General features: G+C 39.2%; 1 protein-coding gene across 3 annotated transcripts in view; it reads left to right on the forward strand.

Annotated features, from left to right (window-relative positions):
• tiam1b (TIAM Rac1 associated GEF 1b) overlaps window positions 1–23,343 on the forward strand; it is a 95,612-nt gene that overhangs the window by 43,107 nt on the left and 29,162 nt on the right. For all 3 annotated transcript variants that reach the window (XM_079609899.1, XM_079609898.1, XM_079609900.1), the window contains exons 3-14: window positions 474–1,341; window positions 4,715–4,924; window positions 6,714–6,987; window positions 8,803–8,975; window positions 11,920–12,144; window positions 13,938–14,123; window positions 17,913–18,059; window positions 19,258–19,332; window positions 21,074–21,244; window positions 21,589–21,693; window positions 22,195–22,276; window positions 23,161–23,247. In XM_079609899.1, the coding sequence (XP_079466025.1) occupies window positions 484–1,341; window positions 4,715–4,924; window positions 6,714–6,987; window positions 8,803–8,975; window positions 11,920–12,144; window positions 13,938–14,123; window positions 17,913–18,059; window positions 19,258–19,332; window positions 21,074–21,244; window positions 21,589–21,693; window positions 22,195–22,276; window positions 23,161–23,247 (2,593 nt within the window). In that variant the 5' untranslated portion in view covers window positions 474–483. The remainder of the gene's footprint in view (window positions 1–473; window positions 1,342–4,714; window positions 4,925–6,713; window positions 6,988–8,802; window positions 8,976–11,919; window positions 12,145–13,937; window positions 14,124–17,912; window positions 18,060–19,257; window positions 19,333–21,073; window positions 21,245–21,588; window positions 21,694–22,194; window positions 22,277–23,160; window positions 23,248–23,343) is intronic.

The following is a 23,343-nucleotide window of genomic DNA, read 5'->3' on the forward strand; positions in this document are numbered from 1 at the left end:
TAGTATTTTTTTATTATGTAAAATGTATATTATTTATATATATATATATATATATTAATTCAGTAGCAATAAAGCATATTTTCAGTAATAATTTATACAAATATTTTGATATATATATTTCAATAATTAGTTTGTTTAGGTTTGTTTACACAGATTTTTGTTGACTTTTCAGAGGCAGCATAAATGCAATCCAATAATTGTCCTTAATTATATATATATATATATATATATATATATATATATACTTTTTTTTATATGTTAATATATTTAATTCATATTTTCATATATTTAAAAGTATTACTTTTTAAAATAATACTTAAAAATGTCATAATGTTTATCCTTAACTACACACTACACAGTACAATATCCACTTAACTGTCATTAAAATAGTAACAGTGAAAAAAAAAGTCTTAATTTCGTTGCATGACCTCTGTGTGTGTGTGTGTGTGTGTTTGTTTGTTTGTGTGCTGCAGATCCTGAGCCATGGGTAACGCAGAAAGTCATAGTGGCGGCCATGGTTATTATGGAGCCGGTCAGCGGCACCTCTCCCGTAAGCACATGTCCCGCTCGCTCCGTCTGTCCAGCAAGCAGACGTACTGTTCCCGGCGAACGCCTTCCGGAAAGCCGGAGCACCGCAACTCCGAGACCAGCACGCGCTCCAGCAGCACTCCCAGCATCCCGCAGTCCCTCGCCGACCACGGCCTGGAGCCCTTCAACGACTCCGACATGCTGCCCGACTTCAGCAGCCCCATTTGGGTGGACCGCGTGGCCATGAATCTCAGACCCGTGTCCTTCCACAACCATCCGGCACATTCTCCCACACCGTCCCACACCGGCACCGCCAAACAGGCCTCACAGGACGACGACGCCAAGCCACCAGAGGACACGACTCTGCACACACGGGACGGCTCTCAAGACGGCTCCAGCTTCAAGAAGAAGCGCTCCAAGTCTGCGGACATGTGGAGGGAGGACTCGCTGGAGGTGTCCTTATCCGACATGAGCCAGGAGCACCTGACCAGCACCGAGGAGATCGGAGACACTCCTGAAGACTGTGAAGCCCGCCGCCAGGAGCTGCTGGACTCAAACCGCGCCAATTCCTTAGACGGGCTCTACGGACCGAAGAGTCCCACTTGCAGGCCGACACATGGACGCTATGCCAAATGGCACAAAGGTGGGACTACAAGCAGAGAAGGGGACGAGGATAAAATGATCTCGCCCTGTGAGGACGATGTTGCGGCTTACGCCGCATATACACTGCCCTGCCGCCGCTCTCACTGTCTGTCCGAGGGACCCACCAATCAGCAAGCAGCCATGCAAGGGAGGCGGGCTCAAACCATACAGGTGAGTTTTGCTTGGCTTGCCCCGCCCACTGTGAAATCTGATTGGTCCCTGTTTAATGTTACTTGATATTATTCCCCATATATACGTTCTGATTGGCTGTGATTGTGATGTATCCTGGGTTATTATTGCATACTAAAACTTAAACCGCAAGAAAACATTTGCTTTTAGTTTCGGCAAGACATAGCATGGTTTATTTTCACAACTTGTAACTTGATGTACTAAAATAACTATATATAGACCTATTAAAAAAAGTAATAAAAATAACACATAACAAAATTACTAAACTTTAACTAAAATAAAAATATAAATAGAAACTGATTAAAATTGTATCTATAAAATTGTCAAATAAAAATAATTTTTTGTAATTTATGTTTAATTATTAAACTTACAAATACCATAATATTTTTATAATTAGTGTTTTTTTATGTAAAATATGTATACATCATTTTTTTTATAATGTATGGGTACTTTTATTTTATTTTATCTATATAAAATATAAATACCATTATATGTTATCATTATTTGTTTTTTATATTCTATCTAATAAACATACTTGATATAAAAATACCATTATATTTTTGTCACTTTACACAAACATTTGATTGTGATAATTATAAGATATATAATATAACAATGATGTAAGCAATATTGTCCCGTTCAGTGTAGTTTACTAAGTGGAAACACTCAAAAACAGAAACTGAGAAAGGTTTCAGATGTTAGTAAAGTGAAGTGTAGCTGAGTACTTTTGAAACGGTTGCTTCCTTGTAGTTTAATTATAACTAGCTTCTCCAAAACTAATGTAATCATGCATTAAATATTGAGAGGGAGAAGAACACACACACACGGGATAAGAAAAACATGTACACACACACTCTCACTCACTCACACACACTCGCTCACACATGCGCACACACACACTCTCACACACACACACACACACACACAGGATAGAAAAACATGTACACACACACACACACACTCACTCACTCACTCACACACACACACATACTCACTCACTCACGCACGCACGCACACACACACACACACATACACACACACACACACACACACACACACACACACACACACACACACACACACACACACTACTACTACTGTGACTTGTTGCTATTTTCTATGTGATCACATGATCTCCACTATTTGTTCTCCTATTGGTCGCCACCGCACCATGTTAGATATTTACATAACTCAGTACAACTTTGAGGATACTGATGTTGTTTCAAATGAGCAAATCTCATTGAAAATGAACGGCTTTGTTAAAATGATTAGGGTCATTCACTCTCAGTGTGTGTGTAATGTTGTCCTAGTGTAGGTGTACAGTAGGGAATTTCACTATGAATGTTCGCTGCGGTTAATCCCCCAGAATCCATCAGAATCTCCTCATGTAGAGACTGTATTTATGAATGACTCATTTGTGTGTGAGTTCACACAAACCCCACTATTGTTTCACATCAGACAGTGTTATGATTTCACTTGAAGCTCATAGATAAAGTATGTCTATAAAAAACAAACAATTATAAAAAAAAAAAAGTTGTATATTTGTATAAATAAAATATATAAAAAACATTTGTGATTTATATTTTACATTTTATAGATGTAAATTTTTTTTTTTACAAATATAGCTGTATTTATTTTTTGTATACCTAGATATAATAAACAATAACTATAAAGATGATAATATTCTGAATATTTATCGATAAAATATAAAAAAACTAATAATTAATTGTTTATTTTATATATTTTTTAAACATAAAAAATCCATAAAATATTACAAATTTAATTGTATTCATATTTTATACATTTATAGATAAAATGTAAAAAATACCATTACACTACCATGGTTATTTGGACATCATTTTAAAGGACGTGTTCTGTTTTTTTTATTTGTTTTGTTTTTTGCAGTACCTTGTAAATAAATACCATGATATATATTAAAGTACCATGGTATTAACATCACTTTACCACAGTACATTCCTATAGACGCTCTAACTGCCATTCACTGTGATGTGTGTTGACAGTCACAGTGCATTGTGGGTAGTGGGCTGTCAGAGTGTCCATATGGTGGTGGTTATTTTGTTCTGATGATCCAGATCCTGGAGTCAGACTTCTGTGAGAACAGCTCGCTTCTTTTGTCATGCTAATGAGCTGTAACTGACAGAGGAGCGGGATTGAGAGAAAGAGAATGAGGAAAGGTAGAGAGAGTTGAGGTCTAGATTTATATTTGACTATGTTTCTTGCATATATACAGTATGCGTGTGCACGCATGCATACACACGTGTTTCAGTAATGTAGGCATTTGCTACAGCAACTAAGAAAAAGGATAAAACCAGGAAATCCCTGTGACTCTTCCTCCCTTTGAGGCACCATCGGTGAAGATGAATGGCATGCCGGGCCGCACAGTCCAGTCATGTGACTCCCGCTAGATGCCGGGTTTGGTGGCTAATATCCCATCATTCCCCATCATTAGTACAGAGTGGTATTGTACAGTCAACTTTACAGCGCTATAAGTTGTCGGTTCAGACAGTGCTGTGGTCTCTCTCTCTTCACCATCTCTAAAGCCCCTTTCACACAGAGATTCCGGAAAATACACGGATAATGTGACCCGGGATTTGTCCCGGGATTGTTTGATTTTGGTTCATTCACACTGCCGGTAATTTTCTGGAATCTGTGCGTGCGTCTGTTCACACACAACCCGTAAAGACATGTGACATCGATGTGACATAATGTCTCCAGCGTCTTAAGTTTGCGATTTCTCTCTCGCTAGTGCATTTTTTTTTTCTGATTCGATCATAAACTCGCGCATTACGTACCGCTTCACTAGCTGGCGAACGATCCCAGCTTCAGCGTCAGCTTCGACACACACCTTACAGCTTTTGTTCACACAGAGCGCGTTCCGGGACTGATCCCGGCAATGTTACTAGGTCCTCATCCCGGCATCAATCCCAGGACGTGTTTGCGTTCACACAGAAGGCACTCTAGCAATTTTACGGCAATTTCCCGGGATCAACACGATCAAACATGTTCACTTCAGCACGTCCACCACTTCTGATGACACAGCGTGCTCCGGACAACAGGTAGGAGGAATGAAGACGTGTTGGAGAAGTGCGTGGAAAATTTAGTCTTTATCTTTCAGTCTGTCCAAATCAAATGAAGTGAGTGTCATGTTTAGATGTTATTTTATGTTTCTATGCATTGTAGAGTTATTTACTACTTAAGGGGATCACTTTGGTTTCATTCTAATGGTTTTGAAAGTGCTTTATAAATAAAAGTTGAGTTGAGAAACTCTTCATTTGAGGGTTTCTGAAAACACTTGTATCTCACAGTGACCTTTATTCTTCCCGTGTGTGTTCAGGATGTGACGGCGGGAGACGGCAGTGATTATGAGGACAGTGGTATCGACGGGCTGACGGGGGACAGCGAGGCGTCTCAGCATCAGGCTCGCCGCTATAAGACCATGTCTGCGTCGTTCTCCGTCTACTCCACGTCAGCAGGGGGCGCTTTCACCGGGAGCGACAGCGGGAGCAGCAGCGGGGCCGGAGCGGCACCCTCCGATGGCACACAGGTGGACAATATCATATATTACTTCTTCTTTTATACTAATGCCTTAAAATATATACACATACATACAGGTGAAACTCAAAAATGTTTAATATCGTGCAAAAGTTAATTTATTTCAGTAATTCAACTTAAAAGGTAAAACTAATATAATATATAGAGTCATTACATGCAAAGTGAGATATTTCAAGCCTTTATTTGTTATAATTTTGATGATTATGGCTTACAGCTTATGGAAACCTTTTCACAATATTATAATTTTGAATTTGGGGTTTTCATAATCATCAAAATTATAACAAATAAAGGCTTGAAATATCTCACTTTGCATGTAATGAGTCTATATATTATATTAGTTTTACCTTTTAAGTTGAATTACTGAAATAAATGAACTTTTGCATGATATTCAAATTTTTCGAGTTTCACCTGTATATCATGTCACAATATATCGCAATACAAAAATGCAACAATATGTATTGTGTATAGTTCACCCAAAATAAAAATTAAGGTGTGAGAAAAAAAAATCAAGTTTTATTAAACTACTATATATAAATGTTGAATATAATGTATAATTTGTGGGTCCTGATAATGCCAAATATCTGTACCAGTAAAAAGTGGCCTACATTATTTTAAATATATCTCGTACAGAATATATATATATTCAGTATTTTCAGCCTCAGAATCATGAATATTTATATTCTGGTGTCATTATTGTCCTGTGCATTGGGTTATAAACACCAAATCCAAGACTATTCATTTACACCCACAATGTAATGCCAAATTTAGCATTTTAATCAACAGTCATTTTTTTATTAACCTTTTATCATAGGTCTTGGTGTATCGCAATAATAATATAATATCGTGATATGTATCGAATCGTGACATGAGGGTATTGTTACACCCCTAGTAAAAATACATTAATATTAGATAGTTGCAACGTCAGTGCATTTGCAGCTGGCCATGAACAAACATTGCAGCAACTAAGTAATGTCAATTAAAATAAAAAAAATATAAATAAAAATGTCGTTTGCAAAATATGCGGTGTTTTTGTTAATTCCACTAGGTGCCACTAGTGTTGCAGAAACTACATACTTCACCTTTAAATAAATATTTATTTATTCATAAAGTTTCAGAGGTGTCTAACACTATTATATTTTATTGTAATATAATGAAGAGTCGTGACGTGATATTCACCATGACCACACCTGCAGTAGGCAAATTAAAAAACATATATATTTATATATATATCAAGTGGAAAAAAAATATTTTATGTATTATTTATTTATTTATTTATATATAAGTAAATAATAATTTATAAATACATTTTCTATGTACATTCCACAAAAAACAGTGCAAAAAAAAGTATGTCTGGCCTGTTTGGTGCCTCTGGAACATCTTGGTATTTATTCATATATATATATATATATATATATATATATATATATATATATATATATATATATATATATATATATATATAATTTAAAAAATGGGTAAATAAATATAATAATACACCAAGATGTTTCGGAGAGGCGCCAAACGCTTTTACATTTTAATGAAATATTAGGAAAACCGATTTGAAATGATAAATGGTACATTATGTACAGTAAGAGATCAGAGACTTTAATTAAGAATGTAAATAGGGTAAATTTTATGACCAAAAGCACTTTATTTCCCGCAAGACCAGAGGTAGACAAGTGAATTGTTATTTGTAAGTTTTGTGATGTGGTTTAGCATCTGTACGTTGATAACAGTCGTGCGGGACCTGTGTGTGTGTGTGTGTGTGTGTGTCTGATCAGGGAGTCTATGAGAACTTCCGTCAGGAGCTGGAGCAGAACGTGAGCCCGGCCGAGGTTCCCGAGGAGAGAAGCTCAGCGTTCAGTGATGAGCAGAGCAGTGTGACCCTGAGCTCCGCTTACCACACCGACCCGCTGCTGAACGTGGCCGCCGTACAGGGAACGGTGCGCAAAGCCGGACGCCTCGCCGTCAAAAACTTCCTGGTGCATAAAAAGAACAAGAAGGTGGAGCTCGCCCCACGCCGCAAGTGGAAGAGCTACTGGGTGTCCCTCAAAGGTGTGTGTGTGTGTGTGTGTGTGTGTGTGTGTTATTTCTGTGTTACAATTATTATTATCACATAAGAACTTGACTTGGAACTAGAATTAAAGATTATAGTTTGGATGAGCAAACTATAAAAACACTTTTGAAAGTAACATGGAGCTTCAAATAACTATTGTGATTGAATGAATCATTCATTCAAGAGATTCGTTCAAAAAACACTGATTCATCCATTAATGAAACAAGCAAAGTATTTATAATGATATTAATCATATATTGCTATATAATACTAAAGTTAAGTATTAATAACCATCAGCATTGGCGTGTTCCACCTCTTTAGGTGACGGCTTACAAAATAAATTTGTCAGTGTTCGTTTAATCTTCGGTGGTCAGCTCGCTGTCACGTGACAACGGAGCGCAGTGAAAGAGAGTGGGAGTGATTGACAGCTAATATTAACCAATCTGCTTTAAACTTAAGAACGTAAGGATGAAGTTTGATTGGTTATGTAACGTAGGATAGGCCACAGTGTATCAGCGCACACACTGTGCAGTAATTTGCGAACGTTTTGTAGAGAAATTAAAACAGGTCGCACCACAACCATTATTTGCACTCGCACAAATGCTCCCAAAATGGTCGCAATTTCGAGCCTTGGTGTGTGTGTGTATGTGTGTGTTGTGTTTCTGAAAAGATGTGAGCGGTTATCTGACACCACAAACAGGTTTTACAACTTCCCGTGAAAGCGTTTGAAAGAGAAGGGGACGATTATGTTTGTTGTGTTATATGGGAAGGTCCAGAAAAAGATCTGCAGAATTAAAACGCCTATCATTCACTGGTCACCACTGACACACGTTTATTACATATTCTGGCCAATTTGATGTTTTCAGCTACTAATAGGAGTAAAAACATATAATATTGTGAAATTTGTACAATTTAAAATAAAAAATGTAATATATATCAGAATTTGCAGCACAATTTCTCCAGCCTTTAGTGTCTCATGATCCTTCAGAAATGATTATAATATGCTGATTTGCTGCTTGTTATAATTTCATTTAAGGCCATCATGAATTAAATTGAAATTGCAATAGTCCTTTTGTTCCTTATTGTGATGTATATCCAAGGTATAAACGTATAAACAGCTTCTTGAACGAGAATAAATATAGGGCGGGACTTGATTTTGTCTATGGGGATTTGATTGGATGGTTGGATGGTTGTGGTTTGCTATTGGTCGATCTCATGTGAGTGACAGGTTGTCCCGCCCTCACGCCAAGTTAACACATCAGAGAAGAGATATCACCGGTTTTGATTAAAGATTACGAGGAGGGCATATAAATAAAAAAACGAATGATGTGCAGGGATAAATCATTTATAATAAATAAATACTGCAATATGGCATATAAAAAAAAAACCCAAGATTTGTCAATTTTTCTTTTTTGTTAACTTTAATTGGTTTTAAGTTAATTTCCTTCCCAGAAAAAAAATACATCTTACTGACCTCAACTGGATCCTGATGTAATTGATACATGCAAAGTATTGACATGTTAGAAAGCTCTGTAGTTTTGGCAGCCAGCAGTGTGAAAACAGAACAAAATCAAAGCTAAAACATTTCCAATTAGTGTGTGTACATTAGATTGGATTTTATGTAAGAAAGCAGCGCTGCATTTCTTTTTTTGGCCACTGGAGTGCAGAGTTCAATCAATAAAGCCGTAAAACTGCAATCTATTGGACATCCTGCTCCCGTTCCCCTGGAAACAGCGGCTGAGTCTGTAGTGTTAATTGAACTCACATTAACTCCTGTATGATGCTTGAGTGATTGTTTTAATTTGTCCTCCCAGGATGCACTCTGTTTTTCTACGAGACAGACGGGCGATCGGGCATCGATCACAACAGCATCCCTAAACATGCCGTGTGGGCCGAGAACAGCATCGTCCAGGCCGTCCCAGAACACCCCAAAAAAGATTTCGTCTTCTGCCTGAGCAACTCGCTCGGAGACTCCTTCCTTTTTCAGGTAACTGTGGAAAACCCTGTTCAGATACTAATATTGAACTGAGAGATTCATATGTAAACATTTGACTCACTGTTATGTTCAGAATGGAATAGTAACATACTTGCTGCATACTACACCATATGAGTCACATGGGTCAATTTTTTGAAAGTGAGATTTATACATAATCCAAAAGATGAATAAATAATCTTTCCATTTATGTATGGTTTGTTAGGATAGGACAATATTTGGCCGAGATACAACTATTTGACAATCTGGAATCTGAGGGTGCAAAAATATCGCCTTTAAAGTTGTGCATTTATGTTCACGATTTTGCATTAACTCACTAAAATAAATGTTTTATATACTTATGGTAGGAAATTTACGAAATATCTTCATGGAACATGATCTTTACTTAATATCCTAATGATTTTTGGCATAAAAGAATCGATCATTTTGACTCAATACAAAATGCCACAAATATACCCGTGCGACATGTGACTGGTTTTGTGATCCAGGGTCACATATACTACTTTTGACCTAATCTAGTTGCCTAATAAACCATGTTTATTGTTGACTCTTGACAAATTTCTTCCTCTTTCGAGGTCAATTTGGATACAAGCGTCTCCTAAATGCATCTAAATGTCATTTTTTTACAGTGTGCATCATGTCAAAATAAACAGTAGTTTGCTACTTTGTTGTCAAGGCCCAACAAATCATGTGGCTCATTTAATTATTAATACTAAAAATGTATTTCAAAGTCAAAACTCTCAGCTATTAGCTACTAATTAAGGGTGTAACAGTATATCGTGTCACAATATATTGCAAAATTGTGTATACAGTAGTTCAAAAAATCAAGTTTACAGAGTTTTAGTTCAGTTCAGTTCAGTTCAGTTCAGTAATACTTTATTAATCCCCAAGGGGAAATTCTTTGTCACAATTGCCCACAACAATAAATATTATAAGAACATATTCTTTCAATCTAATGTTCCAGTGAACAAGGGAATAAATAACTAAAATATTACACATTCATTTTAAAACAGGTCAGATTAAGCAATTAATGTTGCACAGCAACAAAAATATTAACAATTAAAAAAACTAACTGATGGTTCCTGTGTCAGACACTCAGAGGGTAGAATTATAAAGCTTAATGGCCACTGGCAGAAATGACTTCCTGTGGCGCTCAGTGGTACATTTTGGGAGAATAAGTCTTGCACTGAAAGTGCTCCTGTGTTTGAGTAGCAGCTCATAGAGTGGATGGGAGACATTACCCAAGATGACATTCAGTTTGGACAGCATCCTCCTTTCTGACACCACCGATAAGGAGTCAAGCTCAACCCCCACCACATTACCGGCTTTACGGATCAATTTATTCAGTTTATTTGCATCTGCCACCCTCAGTCTGCTTCCCCAGCATGCGACCGCATATAGGATAGCACTAGCTACCACCGATTCGTAGAACATCTGCAGCATCCTCCTGTCAATGTTAAAGGACCTTAGCCTCCTCAAAAAATAGAGACGGCTTTGGCCCTTCTTGTAAAGCGCTTGAGTGTTCTTAGCCCAGTTCAGTTTATTGTCTATGTGCACTCCCAGGTATTTATAATCCTCCACAATGTCGACGGGGACCCCCCTGATTGAAATAGGGGTCACCGGTATATATTTTTTCCTCCTTAGATCCACAACAAGTTCTTTGGTCTTTGTCACGTTGAGCTGCAGATGGTTCTGATCACACCATGTAACAAAGTCCCTCACCGCAGCTCTATACTCCGTCTCGTCACCCTTACTGATACATCCAACCACAACAGAATCGTCAGAGAACTTCTGAAGATGGCAGGATTCTGTGTGATAGCTAAAGTCGGTGGTGTAAATTGTGAATAGGAAGGGAGAGAGTACAGTCCCTTGCGGGGCCCCAGTATTGCTGATCATGATGTCTGATACACAGTGTGGAAGGCGTACATACTGTGGTCTACCAGTCAGGTAGTCAACAATCCAGGACACAAGGGGGGCATCCACCTGCATTGCTGTCAGCTTCTCTCCCAGCAAGGCCGGCCGAATGGTGTTGAAAGCACTGGAGAAGTCAAAAAACATGACCCTCACAGTGCTATCCGGCTTGTCCAGGTGGGCGTAGATGCGATTGAGCAGGAAGATGATGGCATCCTCTACTCCCAGTCGAGGCTGGTAGGCAAACTGGAGTGGGTCCAGTATAGATTTAACCATGGGCCGCAGCTGGTCCATGACCAGTCTCTCCAGGGTCTTCATCATGTGGGAGGTCAGTGCCACGGGTCTGTAGTCCTTGGAGTTACTTGGACGAGGCGTTTTTGGCACAGGAATGACAGTACTACATTAAACTACTATATATAATGTTGAATATAATGTATAATAATGCAACGGGGGAATATTTGTGGGTCCTGATAATGCCAAATATCTGATGTTGCCTGTAAAAAGTGGCCTACATTATTTAAAATATATCTAGTCAGTGAAAGAGTGCAAGCATATTCGTCTAAAATAATTCAGTATTTTCAGCATCAGAATCATGAATATTTATATTCTGGTGTCACTACTGTCCTGTGCATTGGGTTATAAACACCAAATCCAAGACTGTTCATTTACACCCACAATGTAATGCCAAATTTTAAATTTTAGTCATTTTTAGTCATTTTAGTAAAAAAATGTGTTAATCTTTTATCATATGTCTTGGTAATAATATTTTATTGTGAGTTCAGTATCATGATATGTATCGAATCTTGATATGAGGGTATTATTACATCCTTACTAATAACTTTATCACTCTGAGAATGGAAAGTCAAGTTGATTGCATTGCATTGTGGGATGCCGTGGTTAACCAGGTGGAATACCAGCTATTCCTTGCATACAGAGAATTTGCCTACCGTGCACCAAATACATCCCACATACCGCAAGAAATAGTGAGACCAGTATGTTAATATGCTTTTTAACCTTTGACCTGTAGACCTGCAGTCAGACAGAGCTTGAAAACTGGATCACGGCCATCCACTCAGCCTGTGCCGCGGCCTTCGCCCGCCAGCATCACCGCGAAGACACCGTGCGTCTGCTGCGCGCGGAGATACGAAAGCTGGAGCAGAAGATCGACATGGATGAGAAGATGAAGAAGATGGGAGATATGCAGCTCTCTGCTGTCACCGACTCCAAGAAGAGGAAGACCATTCTGGAGCAGGTTATTGATTGGTTATTTACAATGTTTGGGTCCAAATTACATACAATACAACACATTCAGAGTCAGATCATCCACTGAAAGTGAAATACAGCACCAAGCAGCATAACCACTGCCAATCTGAACATATTTGATGTTGAGGTGCACTCAGTAGTTTTTACCTCATTCATATATATGTGTATATTTTTGTATTATTTTATAAAAAAAAATATGGATTTGTGGGCAGAGCGAGATTAAAATGGAAACAAATGACAGACAAAATGTCTGGACGTTCAAAATTGTTGTTGCTTGAATCTGGTTAAGACAAAACGTGCTAGTTTTACATAGATGTCGAATAGTCTTTGTTCTGTTTTGTTTCCCGTAATTATTGTATCAATATCTTAAACCCTTTACGATACTAACATCTCGGTGTCCGCTCACTCTGCGTTGTATTATCTGCTGATTTTCATAACTGTAATTTTGATGCTGTCAGGTCACTATAGGGGCTTTTGCACCGGAGGAACCATTTCATAGGCGGAAGTTCCCGGATTTTGGCGTTTTCGCACCGCAGGAACTAGGACTAATTTTACTTCTAGGAACTCCTTTTGGAGGAACTCATTTATCTTCTACTTCAGAGTCGGTCTAAACCAGCACTATAGGAACTACCAGTGACGGTAGTGTTCGCTGATTGGCTGAACGCACGCAAAACACCAGCACCCGCCATTTAAAAAAAAAACCTGTGTAAACACAGATTATAGCCTATATATTTACTCCAGAAACGAACTCTACAAACATGGAAAACAGTGATAGATGAACCTTAACCTTTACGCTGAGGAGAAAATCCAACACAACTTTGAGGAGACCAAGCGAAACATGATTATGTATTTCTGCTCAGTTAGCGACACTGGACATCAACCACACGGCTAACGCTAATAACTTTTAATATTTGTCTACTTTCTATGTATAACAGCTCTATCTAATAACGTGTTAGACAGATCGTATACTAATTAACAGGGAGAATGCAAGCACTGTGTGTGCAGGCTCTGGCGTTCTCAGCGCCGTCAAAATAAAGGTCTGCCGCGCCGTCAAAATAAAAGTCACAACAACAAGCGCGGCTTACGACACTTCAGAGATCCTACTGGTGGTGCGAATGAAACCAGGAAAACGTCCCTAAGGGAACCAATAGTTCTCGGGGAAACACCCTGGTGGCCAGTTCCTTGAACTATCCGAAAGCCTCGTGTGTTGACAGAACAATAATTCCATGCGCGCACTTGCTGCAAAAGTTCAACTTCTCCTCGGATGTTTACTCAAGAAACGCAGATCAGAATGGCCCACGGCCCATCAGGAGGAGGGTTAGCGGGTGCCTGTGCATTTGTGTTTGTGTGGGTATTTAATTTTGGCAGCAGCGTCGGGTTACGCATTGTGCCCTTGTGAATGGCAGCAGGGTTGAGTTCCTGCGGAGTCCCAGACCTCGCTGCCAGTGGAATGTGTGGCGCTGTTGTTTGCTACTCTGTGAGTTGCCTGGACCACTGCTCCCTCCGCCGTCTTCAAAAAAACATTCATCCCCGAGTGGCTGGGAGGAGACGGCGTGGTGTATAAACCCACTCCACTGCCCTTGAAAACACCATTTTATTAGACGACTAGATCCAACCAGAGCGAGCACAAGGCACGGAAACTTCTAGATATCCAGAGATGGTCCTTTAGGCTAAATGTAATGTGTTGATTTTGTTTTTTTTGGACATCTTTGAGAGAATGAAATGATCATTTTGACACCTCACATGCCTACATTTCTAACTTTTTCTCTCTTTTCCTCACAGATTTTCCTGTGGGAGCAGAATTTAGAGCAGTTCCACATGGATCTGTTTCGGTTTCGCTGTTACCTGTCCAGCCTGCAGGGCGGCGAGCTTCCCAACCCCAAACGCCTGCTGGCCTTCGCCTCCCGACCCACCAAACTGGCCATGGGCCGACTGGGCATCTTTTCGGTCTCCTCCTTCCATGCACTGGTGATTATCCCTCTGTTTATATATATATATATATATATATATATATATATATATATATTTAAATATATATAAAGTTCATTTTTTTATAAATGTGTATATATTTTTTTGTATGTTTATACCATAATGCATACACACACACACACACACACACATTGTAAAGTAAAATATAATAGAACAATAATTTTTTTTTATATATATATATATATATAGTGAAAAGTGCATTTTAATGTGAGTTGAGCAAAAGAAACAAAAGTTATGCTACCATTGTTGTCAGAATTTAGTAAAAAAAACAATATTGACAAATAGTTTTAGAGATTTCAGTCTTTCTCATTTCAAGCTGACATAAAAAACAGCTCCCTGGTGGTGTAAAGAGTCCTAAAGGACCTTTTCAGCGCTAATTTTTCACTTTGTGTCTTTACTAAATCCTGACCGTAGTTTTTTTAACGGCAAAAGAGGGTTTGCGCTGATGCAAGCTGTTGCTAAATCTGTCCTATAGTATATAACGTATTTCAAGAAGTTGCATTGCTTAGAAACCAACATCAAGAGCTATTGCATAGCTCTATTTTTACCCAGAATGCATGTATTAACCTGGTTCCCTCTCACCCGTCAGTGTTGGTGTACGTGGGTAATGGATTTTGGCATAAAAAGCAACAGTAGTTGAAAGATTGGTCGGTGTATTTGCAGTTGGATGTGGGCCACGGCTCCGGCTAATCAATACCATCCATCCTCAGATTCGCCTCCAGCTCTGGCGTTCTTTGTTGGAGCTGGAGGACGCTGGGATACAGGGAGATTTTATTTTTGTCCTTGCATCTTGGATGAATTTTTTGGGTGGAGGGGGTGGGGATGTTCTTCAGTATTCACATTTTGAGAGGATGGAGAGAGAGGATAAGTGTTGAGTCCAAATGAAGTGCTGTTGGCCCTTGTGCTGTTTTTCTCGAATAATAGCTTGGTTCAGAGCGGTTGAGAGGGTTTTTGATGCAGCCGGAGTGCTTTTCTCCATCAGGAGACCCAGAAATGCCACAGCGCGTTCAACACAACGAGCGTGTATAATTTTTGAATGACACTTAAAAGAACTCGCCTAACACTTCACTAACCTTTAAAATTCACCCGGACCCCAGTGACCACAGGAAGCGAGGCATTTTTGTGTGTTTGCCACTTATTGTTGAATTAAAATTTGTGTTAATTTATTTCTAAATGTGACGTCCCACTTTTTGGTCGGGAAAGTCTCATCTGCCAACTGTTTTTGCTGAAAAATCTCACCGAAAATAAGAGTGACAACACTTATAATAGACTTAATGCAATTTATAGGGAAATCTTACTCTAAAAATTGTGTAATGGTTATTTTTCTTTTCAAGACTGTTTGCATTCATTAAATGGACACTGTTGTGCTGCTACTTTCTTGTTTTATCAGTCGTTTTAATGCAGGAGAGCTCCAGAAAACTCATTGATGCAGTCAACATTAATAACGATTAACTTTTGTGAGCTTTGTGTTTGCTGAGGGTAAAGTCTCAAACAGATTCGAGCAGGGCTGTTTCCCAAAAGCATCGTAAGCCTAAGTAGATCAATTGAGCTCACGGTGCTTTTGAGAAATGCAGCCCAGGACAGTTTTCCTGCTAATAATCAGGAAAAGCAGCTGTATTTTGGAATGTGGTAGCTAGTCATTAGCTGGTGCAAGCTTGTAAACCATCTTAAACCGACAACAAACCAGCTACTAGCTTTAGTTGGTCAAACTGAATTTTGGAACATTGTGACCAGCTTGAACCTCTAATGACTAGTTCAGACCAGATCTAAACCAATTTAGACCAGCAAATGACCAGTTTAAACCAACTCATAACCAGTTTAGACCAGCTAATGGCCTGTTGAGTCTAGCTGATGACTAACTTGCTCCGCTAAAGACTGGTTTAGACCAGCTAATGGCCTGTATAAAACAAGTCATGATCACTTTAGACCATTGACCAGTTTAGTCTAGCTAGCAACCCTCTTGCTCTGCTGATAACTAGATTATACCAGCTAATGACCCGTTTAGATTGGCTAATCACCAGTTTGACTGCTAATGGCCAGTTTAGATAAGATAATAAACGGTTTAGACCAGCTAATGACCAGTTTAAACTAGCAAATGAATTATTTAGACCAGCTAATGACTGATTTAGACCAGCTAATAACCAGTTTAGTCCAGCTAATGACCCGTTTAGACCAGCTCATGACCAGTTTAGACAAGCTCATGACCAGATTAGACCAGCTAATGACCAGTTTAGACCAACTAATGACCAGTTTAGAACAGCTAATGACCAGTTTAGACCAGCTAATGACCAGTTTAGAACAGCTCATGACCAGCTAATGACCAGTTTAGACCAGCTAATGACCAGTTTAGACCAGCTAATGACCAGTTTAGACCAGCTAATGACCCGTTTAGACCAGTTTAGACCAGCTCATGACCAGTTTAGACCAGCTCATGACCAGTTTAGACCAGCTCATGACCAGTTTAGAACAGCTCATGACCAGTTTAGAACAGCTCATGACCAGCTAATGACCAGTTTAGACCAGCTAATGACCAGTTTAGACCAGCTAATGACCCGTTTAGACCAGCTCATGACCAGTTTAGACCAGCTAATGACCAGTTTAGACCAGCTAATGACCAGTTTAGACCAGCTAATGACCAGTTTAGACCAGCTCATGACCAGTTTAGACCAGCTAATGACCAGTTTAGAACAGCTCATGACCAGTTTAGACCAGCTCATGACCAGTTTAGACCAGCTAATGACCCGTTTAGACCAGCTCATGACCAGTTTAGACCAGCTCATGACCAGTTTAGACCAGCTCATGACCAGTTTAGACCAGCTAATGACCAGTTTAGACCAGCTAATGACCAGTTTAGACCAGCTAATGACCAGTTTAGACCAGCTCATGACCAGTTTAGACCAGCTAATGACCAGTTTAGAACAGCTCATGACCAGTTTAGACCAGCTCATGACCAGTTTAGACAAGCTAATGACCCGTTTAGACCAGCTCATGACCAGTTTAGACCAGCTCATGACCAGTTTAGACCAGCTCATGACCAGTTTAGACCAGCTAATGACCAGTTTAGACCAGCTAATGACCAGTTTAGAACAGCTAATGAGCAGTTTAGACCAGCTCATGACCAGTTTAGACCAGCTAATGAGCAGTTTAGACCAGCTAATGAGCAGTTTAGACCAGCTAATGACCAGTTTAGACCAGCTCATGACCCGTTTAGACCAGTTCATGACCAGTTTAGAACAGCTAATGACCAGTTTAGAACAGATAATGACCAGTTTAGACCAGCTCATGGCCAGTTTAGACCAGCTCATGACCAGTTTAGACCAATTAATGACCAGTTTAGAACAGCTAATGACCAGTTTAGACCAGCTAATGACCAGTTTAGAACAGCTAATGACCAGTTTAGACCAGCTAATGACCAGTTTAGACCAACTAATGACCAGTTTAGAACAGCTAATGAGCAGTTTAGACCAGCTAATGAGCAGTTTAGACCAGCTAATGAGCAGTTTAGACCAGCTAATGACCAGTTTAGACCAGCTCATGACCAGTTTAGACCAGCTCATGACCCGTTTAGACCAGCTAATGAAAAGTTTAGACAATTTATTCCTGAACCACTTTTTGAATGAAGCTTATGAACATCAGTGTGACCGAATCATTGAGAACGAGAGTTTTTCATATCTCAGACTCCTGCTAGGAGCAGTCTAGTCAGTTTGATCGCTGGGACACAGTATGAATGTTGTTCCTGTACCTCATGCAGCTGTTTTGTGTCTGTAGGTGGCGGCTCGCACTGAGAGCGGCGTGAGGCGAAGGACACAGGCCATGTCACGCTCAACCAGCAAACGCAAGAGTCGCTTCTCCTCACTGTGGGGTCTGGACACCCACTCCAAGAGAAAGAGTAAAGGTCATCCCAGCATTAACCAGGTAAACTACACACACACACACATACCTAGCGCTTTCTTCCTGAATGCATGTACATGCATGTGCACAGATTAAACGACAATGCTTAAAAAACTAAAATGCATTCATTTACATGCTGTAAATGTGTGGCTCCACAAAATTCAGTTCACGTCAATAAAAGCAACAGATATGAACTGCATTATATCATCAGCTAATTTCAAGAGAGTGGCATCAGCACTGGTAAGATCATTTAGTCTCACAATTTAGACCAGCTAATGCAATTTAGAACAGCTAATGATCACTTTAGACTAGTTATCGACCATTTTAGAACAGCTACTGACCCATTTAGACCAGCTCATGACCAGTTTAGAAAAGCTCATGACCCATTTAGACCAGCTCATGACCAGTTTAGACCAGATAGTGACTGGTTTAGACCAGCTCATGATCAGCTCATGACCAGTTTAGACCAGCTAGTGACTGGTTTATATCAGCTCATGACCAGTTTAAACCAGCTAGTCACCAGATTAGACCAGCTCATGACCCATTTATACAAGTTTAGAACAGCTCATGACCCATTTAGACCAGCTCATGACCAGTTTAGACCAGATAGTGACTGGTTTAGACCAGATCATGACCAGCTAGTGACTGCTTTATATCAGCTCATGACCAGTTTAAACCAGCTAATGACTGGTTTATATCAGCTCATGACCAGTTTAAACCAGCTCATGACCAGATTAGACCAGCTCATGACCAGTTTTGACCATCTAATGCTGGTCTAAATTTGTCCGTTTCATTTGAGGCAGTTTGCGAAGTCTGCTGCCTGATGAGATTTTCAGCTCATCAGCGGCGGTGCGTGTTGCAGTAGACCTGTCATATCTGCCTATAACACATTCTCACACGTTTATTTTTACCCTTTTGTGAGTACAATTTACATATGTGGTTTCAACAACCAGATGCATTTTGGAAGACATTTACACCTGGTCTTTTCACGATTTTATAGCTGTCCGATCAGAGAAAGTGCATGAAGTGACCAGGTGTAAACAGGCCCATAAACACAACATATGATGGTCAGCATCTACACCACTCTTTTTAACAAGGAGATCAAATGCATGCCACATTTTGTTGGTTTATCAGGTTACATGTTCCTCCTTGTTGATATATTAGTGGCTGTTTTTAGTTGGGTGGATCTCTCTGCTGAATGTTAAATGTTGTTTTTAAACAGGTTTTTGCAGAAGGAGATGATCCAGTTAAAAGTCCTCTAGAAGGCATGTTTGAAGGTTCTGCTAGTGAGGCAAAGGTAAGAAACATTCATCCTCCCTCTCTATACTACACTATCTATAAAAGTGGCGAAAGCACACAATCCTACATAAGCCAACTACACCAAATCAGAAGTGCCCTGTTTAGAGAGATGCGCTCTGGGACGGATCTCGGGAGTGTGGGCGTATATTCATCCCTGGCGTTGGTGGAGATGTAGGCTTTCGCTCAGCCTGGCAGGGAGGAATGGTAGATAGTTGTGCTATAATCCACTGACCTGGGCTGCAGATTAAAGTGCTGATGTTCTGATTCACTTACTCAAACATATGCAGAGGAAGAGAAATGGTGAACTGGTAGTTGAGATGAAAATGCATTGTGATATGTTTTCGGAATTTAAAAGTTTAAAAGTTTTGGGTTGGTGAGATTTTTTAAGTATCTTCTGTTCACCAAGGCTGCATTTATTTGATCAAAAATACTGTAAAAACATGAATATTGTGAAATATGATTACAGTTGCAAAAGACTATTCCTGTATTCCTGTGATGGTAAAGCTGAATTGTTAGTCACATGATCCTTTAGAAATCATTCTAATGTGCTAATTTGATGCTCAAGAAATATTTATTATTATCAATGTTGAAAACAGCTTAATATTTTTGGAAACCATGATACATTTGTTTTTCAGGATTTTTTGATGAATAAAAAGGTCAAGCATTTATTTGAATATTTTATAGCATTATCATAAATGTCTTTACTGTCACTTTTGATCAATTTTAAGCATCCTTGAAAAAGATGTTTGATATTGCTTCCAGTTCAACGATCACACTAGAATTTGAATATCAAGTTAAAGGGTAACTCTCACCAAAATTGAACCTAGGCTCTTTTTGTTAATCTACCCGGGTCAAACTTTCATGTAAAAGCATAATTAAAATGGGAACGTCACTTTTAAGATTGACCGTATTTTCGTTTTCGGTCAAAATGCCTTTTGAATGGGAGTGCATGGGGAACTCCTATGATATCATCAAAATCGCTATTTTTAAAACACTAAGACGGCTCGACACAACATGAAACTGTGCTTGAAGTATCACCAGGGGCTCTACACATGAACTCGAGCATTGACTACATTGTTTGTGGACACAAAGTTTACTTTGGAGTCAGTTCATTACTTTGCATTCCAGCCACCGGAAACACTAACTGATAAAGTGAGTTGTACAAAACCTTTCTTTTTAGTAAACTTTGTGTACACAAGCAATGTAGTCAATGCTGGAGTTCATGTGTAGAGCCCCTGGTGATACTTCAAGCACAGTTTCATGTTGTGTCGAGCCGTCTTAGTGTTTTAAAAATAGTGATTTTGATGCTATCATAGAAGAGCCCCATGCACTCCCATTTAAAAGGCATTTTGACCGAAAACGAAAACACGGTCAATCTTAAAAGTGGCGTTTCCATTCTAATTATGCTTTTACATGAAAGTTTGACTCGGGTAGATTAACAAAAAAAGCCTAGGTTGCAATTTGGCGAGAGTTACCCTATAAGTGCATTGCATTGTGGAAAATGGCAAAATGCTGTATATATTGGCATGTGTGTAATGTATTTTATGCATACAAAACGTGAATACTATGCAGAAAATAAATACTGCAGAAATAATATAGTATTAGCTAGAAACTATTTGCACACATTGCACCTAAGTTACACGACGAGTTATTCGAATTAATGAGACGGGGAAGATCATCATTTCACATGATAAATAGCATCTCGTTCACAGCTGTGGCTTTCATTTATCACACTACAGAAAGATACCAAGACCCCAGTGAAAGGTCTGCCAAGACCCAGCACGGATCATGACATCTGGTCCAGAGACCACCTCACTCCATCATGGGTGTTGCTGCCAAACGACCAGCCTGTGTTAGCCATCATCCAGCCTGGAGAGTCGGCCCTCGACATGCTGGACACTATCTGCAAGGTACCGCCAGGAAATTTTTACATTCAGAGAGTCGCTTCAGTCTTCAGGGAATTGAATATCACTTTGAAGGTCACTGGTGTAGTAAACTCAGATATTCCTCAAGGCATCCCTCGGAGGGTTTTTAAAGACTCAAGCGCGCGTACACGCCGTTAAAAGCATTTTATTCGCTCTCCTCTTTGCTACAGAGCTGCATGAAAACATGCTGCATCCTGTCTGATATGAGCACTTGGACATTTTTAGCGTGTGATTCCTGTCCATCTGGCCCACTAAGAAGAAGATACAGCCCAGTAACATACCATCCATTAAATGTGTGTCTCCTTTCATCTCTCTCTGTCTCTCTCCAGGCTCACCAACTGGACGCCACTAAACACTACGTGCGGCTTAAGTTCCTCATTGAGAACCAAGTGCAGTTCTACATCCCCAAACCGGAGGAGGATATTTATGATCTGGTAGGTTTGTGAGTTAAACTCGCTCTCTTACCTCGCTGGTTAGAAGCTCTTTCATTACTTTCATCCTGCTGGGACATCACACTTCATACAAACACGCTTTTTCTTACACTCTCCTCCTCGGTCTAATAGCGAAACCGGTCTTTTATCTGTGGAACACAAAAGGAGATGTTTTGCTGATCCCATTTCCCATCACCTCTCTTTTTGACCTAAAAAAAACGACTACGTCTGCTATGGAATTACTTTATGCTTTTAAAGCTTCATCCTTCTGCCCTGCATTCATCCTCCTTTAGCTTCTGTTCAGCATCTTCATTTATTATGTTTTGAGAGTCCAGGTCAGATGCAATCGATCAGACGGGAACAGAAAGTTCTTTGCCTGTGAAATGTGATCTGTATTCTGTCACTCTCGGCCTTTCAAACCCTCCCTTGTGTGATGTTTATGCTCTTCGAATGTGGAATATCAAAGTTCTGTTCGGTGGGATATTAATGTGCTCTTCTTTACAGCTGTATAAAGAAATCGAGCTGTGCTGTAAGATCCGGAAGGTGATCCAGTTTGATCGGGATGAATCCTGCATGATCGGCTACGGTGAGAGCCAGAAATGTGTTTTATTTTCATGAAATCATGTCTGTTATACAACCTACCTATTTATACTGGGGGATTGTAAAATGGTAACTGGAAATGACGGCTGTTCTCAGACCTTTTATGGTTTTTAAAATGTTTACATGTAATGAAATGAACAGTAGTTTTGACAAATCCATCCACTCGCATGAGCAGCTTAATAAACAGTTTTATCTTGCTTATAGTCGCCTCATGCTGGACGACTAATGAGATCACATGATCATCCAAATCCTATTAGTTTAATCTCAGTAACCTGCATGTTTTTAGACAGCTTAGTTCACAGAATATACTAAATATAATTTCTGAAAACTTTTACGTGATTTTACATCCACACCACTTTGCAGTGTTATTTTAGTATTATTTTTACAGTATTCATTAATATTTTGAATTAGCTTTAATATTTCTATTTTCAATTTTAGTTTAAAGTTTTAGTAATTTTGTTATGTGCTTTTGTAATTTTTACTAGTTTATGATATTTCTATTTAGCCTTCATTTATTCTATTTAGTTTTAGTAATATTAGTACTACAACTTCAACTCATTTAGTTACCAGGGCAAATTTTGACTTTTTTTAAGCTGATTATTTTATTTCATAAAAATTTATTTTTTTATATTAATTTCAAAAAGCGATTTTTAATAGTTTTAGTTTAGTGCAATAACTTACTTAATGTTCCATAGTAGAACCGAGAATTCATATAGCTTTTGAAATGACATGATGAAGAGTAAAAGATGTGAATGGGTGAACAGACCTTTTAAATTTGACCTTGTAACTGAAAGGTCGCAGGTTGAAATGCTTCGAAGGCTGATGCACGATTGTACTTGATTTTGACGTCTATCATTCCCTCTCTCACAGGTTTTTCTATCTCAGTGGTGGAGGAGGACAGCGTGCAGCAGCTCTACATCACTGACGTGAGAGCCGGAGGATTAGCGTTCGCCAAAGGTTCATTAGCTTGTTTCACCTCCTAATTACGGTCTCCTTCTCTTTTCACCCCTGTCTCTTGGTTTGTTCTTTCACACACACACACACACACACCAT

Source organism: Phoxinus phoxinus, assembly GCF_949152265.1.
Source record: "Phoxinus phoxinus genome assembly, chromosome: 4".
Classification (NCBI taxonomy): Eukaryota; Metazoa; Chordata; class Actinopteri; order Cypriniformes; family Leuciscidae; genus Phoxinus; species Phoxinus phoxinus.